The 10,943-nt window shown below is 37.5% G+C and overlaps 2 protein-coding genes and 1 long non-coding RNA gene across 5 annotated transcripts; 1 reads left to right on the top strand and 2 right to left on the bottom strand.

Annotated features, from left to right (window-relative positions):
* Positions 1–920: 920 nt before the first annotated feature.
* Positions 921–3,175, bottom strand: LOC144474086 (uncharacterized). Of its 2 annotated transcripts, XR_013494689.1 has the most exons (5): positions 3,111–3,175; positions 2,680–2,787; positions 2,323–2,404; positions 2,032–2,240; positions 921–1,959 (listed from the first exon to the last, which is right to left on the bottom strand). It is a non-coding gene; the product is annotated as an uncharacterized LOC144474086 (long non-coding RNA). The 2 variants fall into 2 exon arrangements; XR_013494688.1 differs by lacking the exon at positions 3,111–3,175 and having other exon boundaries at positions 922–1,959; positions 2,680–2,965.
* On the top strand, positions 3,074–6,261 carry LOC144474085 (uncharacterized). Of its 2 annotated transcripts, none has more exons than XM_078188580.1 (5): positions 3,074–3,198; positions 3,622–3,763; positions 4,488–4,997; positions 5,369–5,612; positions 5,908–6,261. In XM_078188580.1, exons 2-5 carry the CDS (start codon positions 3,697–3,699, stop codon positions 6,131–6,133), a joined length of 1,047 nt encoding a protein of 348 aa, XP_078044706.1. In that variant the 5' UTR covers positions 3,074–3,198; positions 3,622–3,696; the 3' UTR covers positions 6,134–6,261. The 2 variants fall into 2 exon arrangements, with proteins under 2 accessions (XP_078044706.1, XP_078044705.1); XM_078188579.1 differs by lacking the exon at positions 3,074–3,198 and adding an exon at positions 3,255–3,389.
* Positions 5,416–10,922, bottom strand: Fz (frizzled class receptor). Its single transcript, XM_078188578.1, has 3 exons — positions 9,874–10,922; positions 8,217–8,593; positions 5,416–8,145 (listed from the first exon to the last, which is right to left on the bottom strand). The coding sequence occupies exons 1-3, from the start codon at positions 10,671–10,673 to the stop codon at positions 7,607–7,609; spliced, it is 1,716 nt and encodes a 571-aa protein (XP_078044704.1). The 5' UTR covers positions 10,674–10,922; the 3' UTR covers positions 5,416–7,606.
* Positions 10,923–10,943: the final 21 nt, after the last annotated feature.

Consider the following 10,943-nt stretch of genomic DNA (forward strand, 5'->3'; position numbering starts at 1 on the left):
ATACAAAAATCCGAAATTTTAGAAGGTTACTTTTCGAAGTTGTTCCTGAAGAATACCTCCTCGAAACTCATGTTCTCCTGATACAAAAATCCGAAATTTTAGAAGGTAACTTTTCGAAGTTGTTCCTGAAGAATACCTCCTCGAAACTCATGTTCTCCTGATACAAAAATCCGTAATTTTAGAAGGTAATCTTTCGAAGTTGTTCCTGAAGAATACCTCCTCGAAACTCATGTTCTCCTGATACAAAAATCCGAAATTTTGGATGGATGGATGGATGGATGGATGGATGGACGGACGGACGGACGGACGGACGGACGGACGGACGGACGGACGGATGGATGGAGGGATAGATGGATGGATGGATGGTTCCAGTAAAACCAGCCTCCGTTGGATAATATCCTTAAAATACGACTTTTATTGTTGCATGGTGCTAGCGAACGGAGAAGTGTAGGCGGCGAGGGCGCGCCAATTTTCCCTGGAGAAGCTGATAGAGCTGAGCAAAGAGGATGAGAGCGCCAACGCGGGAAACTCGTGACCTCGGTTACAAGCTTATCGAATTACAGTTACCGAGCGAGCATCATTATAATTTACGAGCCGAAACTGATCACAAAATTATTCTCGGTTATAATGTATAGGTTGTAACGATTTGCGGTTAAAGTATTTGAAAACAATTGCCTGTGCAATTCAGTTACTACAATAGTATCGTGATAAATTGATACGGATGGATGAGCAGATATAAAGCTCGATCGTTATATTCAGATTTCTAGTTGTTATTGTAATTATTTTCAAATAGGGATGTACTTAATGTACAGTGCAATCTTCTAACTTTAATTTGTACTCTCAAAATTACAATAGGGAGATTTTGCACATAAAAAAAAGCTGTATAAATGCCTACAAAGATTCGGAAAGCATGTACAGATTTATCGATATTAGCACCTCTTATGGCGAAATTTGCAAGCTCTTAGGCTACTGGTAAAGCGCTCAAGCTAGGTAGACAAAATTACCAATAGTCGATTCGTCTAACAGTTTCAGTATTTTGTCACCGCTTCAAGTGGCGCTGTAAGAATGTCTAATGGCAGCTACTAAAATTTACCATAAGAAGCGCTGCTATCGACAAATATTTATTTATAAATATTGAACATAGCGTTGTTCCTTCATAGTTAAGTTGTATATTTCATGGTTAACATTTAAACGTATAATTTATTATATGTAGTTAAATTTTATGCATTTCATGATCAGTTTTGTTCTTCTGATGATTTCGTGTTTTGCTTTGAGGCTTCTTTCAAGCAAGTTGCAGCATTAAGAAAATCTTCGTTGACAGAAAATCCTATTAAGCAGAATATTAGAAAGCATATTCTTCAATATTCTGACAATGAGGAGAAGGATAGCTATATACATAATCTCTTCAATTCAACCAATAGCAGCAAAGAAGAAATAAAATGTTGCATATTTTTAAATATCAAAAAGAACGATTTAAAATTGAGGATTTCAAACTCAAGAAAGATTTCAAAATAGAGGAAGTATGAGGATAGATTCAGACTCTTGAAATAGTGTTCACAATATTGTGCATGAAAATAAGTTGCATGATATTAGCATGGGAGAAGAACATAGTAATTCCAGAGTTCATACATCCAATATGAAAACAGGGGAATCGTCCGAGAGACAAGTATCTTTAAATACTTCGTTCAATTATTTTGATTGAGGAAGAATAAGGATATTGTTTATGATAAAAGTGACTCTTGTCTTAAATTCGTGAGCGAGTATGTCGTTATCGCCACGTTCTTTAAAAATATATTTCCTCTTCCTTAGAAATATATGATCTTCTTTTTATATCCTGCACAAGCAGAGTATTCTGTAATTCTAGTACAACTAGAATACTTTTTCCTGCATCATGATACTTTGGCACGATTTCCTACTTTTGTCCATTAACAGGTTGGTGTTACCAGCTTACAGCAGCAACTATAAATCCATACCACAAGCAATGAAAATGAAATCAATTTTACTATTCTCATCAGAAAGTATTATACTTGCCTCTGATTTGTTCAGCTGTTTCTGCAACTGTATCATTTTACTAACTAATAAGGCTTTCCTTTGTGTATCCATTGAACCAATATTACCTATAATATAGCTATCCTCCTCCTTAAAGTCAGAATGTTGAAGAATTTGCTTTTTAATATTCTATTAAGTAGGATTTTCTGTCAATAAAGATTTTCGTATTGCTGCAGCTTGCCTGAAAGAAGCTTTATAGCCAAAAATGAAATCATCAGTGAAATAATGAAAAGGATGATTTGACAAATAAGGGAACAGAAAGAATTGACTTACATCTCTGGAGTTAAACTCTTGAAACAGCTCTTGATTAAAAGACTAATGATATACCAATTGAAACTTACATCCATCTAGACATCTGTAAGTTTAATTATTTCAAGATCTGACATGGATACAATGCTGTTTTCTTTCTATACAACATTGTTACTAGCTTGCACATAAAATGATCACTTTTATTTACACTTATCTACGCTTGTTGAAACCGAACGAACGTAACGCAGTTGTATTTTTCGAACCAATTGGGAATAAGTTCATTTCAAATCTTTATTCCTACGACTACCGAACATTGTGTGAACTTACAGTTTAAAAAAAACAGTGTTGAATAAGAAATATTAAGATAATGTGTCTTTTCACCTTAAATTTGTTGGACTAACCAGGAGTTTAACTGTCTCTCTGATAACGAGGCAAGTAGATCTGGATTGGCGTATGGTTTGACATTCTATCATCACATTGTCACGTCTCCTAGGTTAGGGATACATACAGCCGTTACAATTCAACAGCTTCATCTTCTCACAATTTAAAAACTATTTCTTCCGGGCATTATACTGCGCATCTACCTGTGCGCAGTTACTTTAGAAAGAGAACGAAGGATGATCAAGAGAAATAGACCGATTCAACTGATTGTACGTTTGTGTGAGTATATGTACAAACACATGCATTAGAAACATATATGAATGTGCATCGTTATTATTAATTTGTGCATAATTATTATTATTAAGCATCGTTCGCAATAAGTTGGTAAATGTGGTCGTAATCCTACGAGGCGAAAAGTACAAATCGAATACCGGGTGTACGGATGGGCAAAAAGAGTGACATGCCACCGGAAAAGTGAGACTCGTCCGTGTAGACGCAACATAGAATCCGTCGACCTTGGTTTGTCTTTCTTGATCATCTTGCATTCTCTTTTCAAAGTAGCTGCGCGAAGATTGATGCGCAGTAGAATGGTGGGGGATAAAAAGGGTATAGAATTGAAAGAAAAAGCTCTTGAATTCAGAGACGATTGTACATATGTGTGCACTGTACACACATCCCTACGGCTTTGTTGCCATACACATAATTAACCGGTTTGAATGACGTTTCTTAAATTACAATAATTTTCTATGTGTTGTGTGAATGCATGTGAATGTCGAGAACTATGCATGCATAGTTTGTATGGTTGCGAATTATATGAATGTAGAAGTGTGCCTAGGTTAGGTAGTCTCGCAGAGATTGCGATACAAGCTTATTTTAAATATCCGGTTTCTTCCCAATCTTTTTTATTCACCCGGATGATTTCATTAAATTTTATGTGTCTAGAACATTTTTAATAAACAGTGAACGAGTGTCGTGACGAAGCAAACAGCTGCTTCATAGTGTCTTAACAATTCTACGATGGCGTTATCACGTATCAGTAACTCTTCCGATTTATTGACATGCCTTTCTCGTGTTTCACATGCAGGTATGAAATTTACAATACTTATATATCTAAGTCAAAATAATGGACTGAAGTTATGTCCATGAATCCATAAAGCATTATCTGTTAAACGAATCTTATTGTGGGAACTTGCAAGCATACGAGTCTCATCGTTCAGTGACAAAACAACATTTATTCAAACTTACTTGCTTACTTAATTATTTCTTACTCTTATCAAACTAACTGTATAGACCATTATCCTATAAATTCAATTAAATTTATTATTATCGTATTCTTTAAGAAAAAACACGATTATTTTGCAACATTGCGAAATATTTTTCCTTGAAAAATGCATACAATGCATTATGTAACATAGACAATGTTGTGACATGAGAATATATTTCTTGCTTTCAAAAGATTAGATTTGTTCTTATCACATGTGTCCGTGTATAGCTTAAGAAATGTATAATTAACATTCGTTAAAATTGTTGCAACTACGGTTCTTTCTAAAGTCTACTACAGTAAATGCTGAGAAATGACGTACCTTCCTTTAAAAAATTAGCTATAACAGAAACGAGTTTAGTCATTTATTCGTGACGCTACTGTGAATCAAGATACGGGCGAGCACGTAATCAGCAATCCTAATTTCTAAGATATTAATGAAGTAGCTCCTGCAACAGGGATCGTTGTTATGAATGACACGAATTCATTCAGCTAATAGACTGTATTTGAACACTTGTCTAAATAGAAGAACTTCTCCTTTTTCCAGCGAATGCCTCGTTTGGCGAGATGCAATGCACGCGGTACGCAGCGGTGCACCAAAATCGCATGAAAGCTCTTCACATGACGAGCGTCCGACGTTACCCTGATCCCCCTACTCTACCACTTCCTACGAACGTCTCCGAAATAATTGCAAGCGAAACCAGTCGTTTTACGCCCGAAAGATCACGAGACATCGCTGCGCCGGTGTTGATTTATGGCAAGGGTGCTGATCGCACGTCATTATGCACCGAGCAACCGTCAAAGTCATCGGAACGTGCCAGCATCCCGGTCACCTGTGGCGATTCACACGTGGACTCGTACGATTGCTTCGGTGCGGTGAATCTATGCAGCACGATGCAGACCAACGTACCGAAACCTTTCTGCTCTAGTGGCAAATCGACTCATTTGAATATGCCGGGTGGCCAATGGGCCAGGGATGGAAAATACATTGCCGAGGACATGAAAAAGTCGCATTATCGAAACGTTCGTTTACCGAAATCAATCTTGGACACAAGCGGTTAGTAAACGTTCAAAGGAATATTAACTGACGTTTGAAATTCCCTATCACATTCGTCGCAGCACATAAATTGAATTTCGAAATGAAAATTATAATATTCGAGCTAATGGTGGGGGAAATTATCTAATTATGAATAACTCGTCCATATTAATTCCGATAAATTTGTTCTAACTGTAGGTTTTTGATCTTGTACAATTCACGTGTAATTATCAACGCTAGATGCTCTAGTAATTAATGAGAGAAACGAAGTTAGTCGGGTCTTTAGAAGTAATATATTGTAATTATTGCAAAAATTATCAGAGCATGCTGAAGGCACACTCCCCTTGCTACCGCCTAGATAAACAGTGTAGAAATTGTAATCTGTCGCTCAGGTACCGCAAGTCAAGCCATCGTAGCGAGCATTATTTTGCAAAACCTGTATCAACCAAATTATATCTTCAGCCTTAAATATTCGACGCAAACATCTGAAAAATCCAAAGACCAACAGAAACTGACGGAAATGACCAAGAGAGAAAAATTCAAGCAAGTCGCGAGGGATTACGGATATACTGTATTAGTGTTTCACGTAGGAATCTCCTTAATATCTCTTGGCGCATGTTATTCGGCTGTAATTAGGTTAGTTGTACGATAAATCTTATTGCAATTTATCATTTTGTACTTAGACCAAATTTAACGCACTCAGAACGACAGTGACTTTTGTATTTTTACCATTAGATGAACTGCCTCGGTTAAAGATAACATAACGATTGAAAATTGTCATTCCGAGTGTATTGAATTTCTAGAAACACCATTTTTTATGTTTTGTGTAATTAACGAAACGATGGACTAAATTTTCCTAATAATTGCTGAGACTCGTGCACAAGTACCTATTCAATCGTTAGATACACATAAAATTATTTACTGATTTCAGTGGAGTAGATTTAACACCTTTTATTAAAACTATCTGCCAGGACAATGATGCATTAGAGAAAGTACTAAATAATTCGTCAAGCTTTTTGTTGGCGTACAGCGTTCACAAGCTCTTTGCGCCTATACGATTATCGATCACGTTAGCAGTAACACCGATACTTGTACGAAAATTACGAAAAATTGGATTGCTTAAACCACGGAAAGTAAAGTCAACGGAACCTAGTTGAATGGTTCATCACAATAATTATTATTACTTTTTTATACTATTCATACTATGTACATGCATTTTTAGATAAACGTAATTACATATCTGTAAACGAATATAAATTCATTAAATAAATATACTATGTCTGAACTTTTTTTTTATGTATATATTCCGGTTTATTATATAAAGAATATAATAGTTATAATTACTTTACACAACGTCACGTATATTTCATGTATGATAGTTTGCGCAACTACAGTGTTGTATATACGGCCATTTTAATTACAGCATTTTTAAAGTTTTTTTTTTAAATCGATTGCCGTAAATACATTACATACACAAAAGCTCGACAGTTTCAATGGACGAATTGATCAGTTATGTTGGAACAATAATTACACCCGGTTTGCGAGTCGTTACCGAATAATCTCGATTGTGTACCTGCCTTAACGGGTCGTACGAGTATTTTGATTACGTATAGGAAACATACAAAAACGCCAATTCCTTGGCAGACATATATATGTACATAACTTTTTAAAAATATATTATAGTACATACTAAAAGTAATGCATATAAGTATATACAATTTCGTTAATCTAGTATAGAGTGTGTCGTAAAAATTAATTTTACACTTTTCAAAGACTTGGTTGCCTCGGTTGTAGCTTATAAAGATAAGGTTTTGAAAAATTTGTTTAGAAACGAATAAGTATAAAAAAAATTCTTGTTCAATAATTAGACAAGTAAAAAGCTTCGGACGTTTGATCGAGTCTTAGTAAATATTATAAAATATCTCTAAACAGAGTTTTGTAGAATTATAAAACACATTCGAGAGATTAGTAAGCGTAATTGTTCATGATCTTATCGATCAAACCTAAAGTGGAAGGTTTGAAGACATGATAGGCAGTATCAACCATTTGCTTTGTGCACAGTAGAAAACTACACTTATAAACTTTGAACACTTCGTTTGCAAACAGTTTGAGCATTTTTAACTTAACGTAAACAATATAATATTAGACATGAATTCTGCGAAGTTACGAGGGAAGTATACATTACTAAAAATATAATGCAAACTTTGCCTAATAATACTTTGAACCCAATCATCAACGATTGGTTTTAACATTTTATACAGCGTCCTTATCAAACTTCTAGAAAAATACAATGGAAAAGTTCGCAAGTAGCTTAAAGAAACATACAACCGTCTCGATAGAAAAAAAAAGAAACAAATGGAGTATTTTGGCACGGCACCTATCTATAATCTCATTGTTATTAATCATGCATCGACAAAATATAAAAAGAAATTCGTATCCTCTCATTTAGATCTGCTTTCAATAAGTCAAACTTAGCGTATAAATTGTTTAAATATTATCAACTGCGATGAAGTGGATATCATTATGAATTAGTTTGGTTGATTATCATCCAAAAGTGATATCAATGGACAGATGTGATGATTGAGGAGAACAAAGCTTCACAAGCTTTGTTGTAATGGAATTATGAGTCTTTACACATACGCTTCCGCGCGGCGACCCTTTATATGATTGAAAAACTGTCGCCAGCTAGTCAGTGTTTTACTCGACCATACCCAGAAGCTGCTTGTTATACCGACGATCATAGCCATTAGATATTTTATCATAAAAACTTCAAACTCTGGTCGCCTACCAACATCGCGGGTACGCTCGCCAACGGGACATGGTATGGAGTACAGAGATTGCGGTCCGGGTCTGGAACACATCTCCATATTCCATGTCAACATCCATTGATCGAAGTACGCTTGCTCGTAAAATAAACAAGCTATGACAATCAGCGCAGGAACTATGTATAGTACAGAAAATATGCCAATACGAATCATTAATTTTTCTAATTTGTCAGTCTTTGTGCCGTCGTGCTTCATTACCGTACGGATACGGAACAAGGAAACAAATCCGGCTAATAAGAAGGCAGTTCCAAGGATAAGATAGACACACAGTGGTGCCAAAACGAACCCGCGCAAAGCTTCCACATTCCAAAGTCCTACATAGCATACACCAGACAGTATATCTCCTGCAACAATAAATATATTCATAATCTGGTTTATCAACTATAATCTCTTTTTTAAAAGCAAAATGGCTTACCTTCTACCTTCCCCATTGCAAGAATGGTAACTGTTTTTATCGCTGGTGCTGCCCAAGCAGCTAAATGGAAATATTGTGAATTTGCTTCTATGGCTTCATGGCCCCATTTCAGACCAGCAGCTAGGAACCATGTCAGAGTTAGGATGACCCACCATATGCTGGATGCCATCCCAAAGAAGTAAAGCACCATGAACAGTACCGTGCACAATTTATGCTTGGTACCCTGCGTTATTGTTGACGCCATTTGCATCGTCTCTAAAAGAGGTGGGAAAGGTTCTCTGCATGCGATTGAGTTACCAGCTGCCCAACCAATTACGTATACCAGTGCTACCATAAGATAGCAAACTGATAAGAAGATAATTGGTCTTTCCGGATACCTACAGATAAATCACTATTTAGTATATTTGAAACATTAATATATCTTTTACAATATAGACTGTCAAACTTCTTAGAATCATGATCGATAGAAATAGACAATGGTAATTGTGATTTGTTCTAGCAATTACAATTATTATACGCTTAACCATGTCTAGTATAATAAAACAACCATTTTAATCTGCTAATTGGGTGATTTCTCAACCATAAAAACTGATATATGAACAGAATAAAAGGGGAATGGTGATTAATTGAAGTGGAGTATCCCATGGTGTATTCAATTACAATTTAATTAATTTCTTATGGATATTGCAATAGAATTGAATGCAAGGATTTCTAGGTAAGTAAATAGGAAAATTATTAATTAGTCAAAGGCAAAAAGGGACCGAAATGGTCAATACACTTATTGTCTTAAGAATTGGTAGTTTCTTCACATATAAATGCAAAATAAAATTCATCAGCAGAAAACATGTTCTTGATCAATTTTTAAATAAACTATCTAACAGAACAAACATAATCTAACATAATCCTTGATCTTGCAAACCAATCATGACTAATCATTGCATAAATATCCATATTTCAATTATCTAACAAACAGTATTATTTGCAACTGTTTAAGTGAAAAATTGTAGTTTTTACTGAACGTAATTGATACACATTCAAGCTTACCATGAGAAATTGTTTTACTTTCTACACATAATATTTTAAGTAATTTAAAGAAATTCTATGATTGTAAGGCAAAACAATGTGTGTAGACATTAATGTTTCATAATCAGGCAAAATATAAAATAAATACTTGATGCTTGATCACACAAAATTTACAGTGCATTCCCAATTAAACTTTTAATCCCACATTATCTAAGGCATGAATTGATTTGAACCAGTACTCAACTATATCAAAATATAATACGAACAAATCTAATGCAAGAAATATAATCATTTTTTCTCATCAATTTCAAATTTCGATTGTCCCATACGACAGACAAAGAGCATGTCACTCGAGATCCTCCCCTCTACACCAGTGTTTCAAGGTCAAGGCCACCGCAGCTAAAGCTCCCATTTCCAGATAATAATCTTCAGCTTATAGTGCTGCAATTGCTTTCCTTATACGAACGAAATAAATAACGAATTCCCAATCTACATTATTCTGATTTCGTAAAGCAGCACTTGCGACCGTCGGTCAAGATTTAACTCGAACGATTTTAAAAGCACGACCGTCTTGCCGTACGATCATAGAATTCTGGAACGGTATCGCACGTGAACCGTGTTCTGTTCTATTTACCTGAACCTATCAGTGTCGATGAGAAACGTCAAAAAGGTGAAGAAACAGGAAGCAGCGCAGACAGACGCCCAGCTACCGACCCAGGCTCTCGAAAATCGTCGTTCCCTTTCGGAGAAGAACATTCCGTCGCAAGGCGCGCCGCAATTAAGTTCTACCTTGTCGCCGACCTTCAACGAATAGCCGAGCTCGTGCGGCACTTTGAACTGCAGAGGACAAACGAACCCGAAATCTCTGGCGCCCACCATGAACCCGCTGCCGAACGGTCTGGGCCCGCCGGTCCAGGACGGCTGAAATTCCGGGACGGGCATTCGCGGCGGCGGATAAACCGGAGCCGACGGCTCCGGCGGTGTGGTCTCGTTGTGCCCAACGCATAACTCCGGGCCGCCGTTCTCGGGCAATTTCGAGCAATCTAGATTGTCCGGCCAGTCGAAATCGAAGCTGTTCATCAGACGCTCGCATCCCGCACGGGCACTCTCGCACAACGATCTGCACGGGGGTATGGCTCTGTCGATAATGGTGCATACGGGCGCGTACACGGTGCACAGGAAGAACCGAAGGTCAGGGCTGCACTTCATCTTGACCAGGGGCGCGAACTGATGCACCTCTTGGCCGGCATCCTCTTGCTTCTGGTGATTCATCAGGTTCGGCATGATCGTCTCGTTGTACGGTATGTTCATGCATAGATCGATCGTGATCGGCTCGCATCTACCGTGGTGTGCCAACGGATCCTTCGCGTGCAGAGCATTGACACCGAGCACGGCCACCGAAAGCCCGCAGATCGTTGTGTACCACAGAATCATGGTTGATCACTGCCGGCCGACGGCCACTACCGAGATCAATCGTCACGCGAACCAGCCTTCGAAAACACGCGGACGCACCACGCCTTCGTACATCACCAAACAATCGTGCGGAACATAATAATCTTGAACCGAGGGAGCGGGGAAACGAGCGTACCTAGCGACGATGATGGACGCGACCACAGTAAGACTGTAAACAGAACATGGCGCATGGGTTTCGTTAGAATGGAAACCCGGCTGCGAGCAGAGAGAGCGTCGTCGCCCCCTAGGTTC

The sequence above is a fragment of the Augochlora pura genome, chromosome 8 (assembly GCF_028453695.1).
Source record: "Augochlora pura isolate Apur16 chromosome 8, APUR_v2.2.1, whole genome shotgun sequence".
NCBI classification, from domain to species: domain Eukaryota; kingdom Metazoa; phylum Arthropoda; class Insecta; order Hymenoptera; family Halictidae; genus Augochlora; species Augochlora pura.

What these genes read in the sequence shown, in the direction of transcription:
- LOC144474085 (XM_078188580.1), top strand. Translation starts at nt 3,697, where the DNA reads ATGGCGTTATCACGTATCAGTAACTCTTCCGATTTATTGACATGCCTT. An exon ending in TTCTCGTGTTTCACATGCAG is followed by an intron (nt 3,764 to 4,487) that starts GTATGAAATTTA and finishes TCCTTTTTCCAG; the next exon opens with CGAATGCCTCGTTTGGCGAG. An exon ending in TGTTATTCGGCTGTAATTAG is followed by an intron (nt 5,613 to 5,907) that starts GTTAGTTGTACG and finishes TACTGATTTCAG; the next exon opens with TGGAGTAGATTTAACACCTT.
- Fz (XM_078188578.1), bottom strand. Translation starts at nt 10,673, where the DNA reads ATGATTCTGTGGTACACAACGATCTGCGGGCTTTCGGTGGCCGTGCTC. An exon ending in ATCGACACTGATAGGTTCAG is followed by an intron (nt 8,594 to 9,873) that starts GTAAATAGAACA and finishes ATTTATCTGTAG; the next exon opens with GTATCCGGAAAGACCAATTA. An exon ending in TGCAATGGGGAAGGTAGAAG is followed by an intron (nt 8,146 to 8,216) that starts GTAAGCCATTTT and finishes TTATTGTTGCAG; the next exon opens with GAGATATACTGTCTGGTGTA.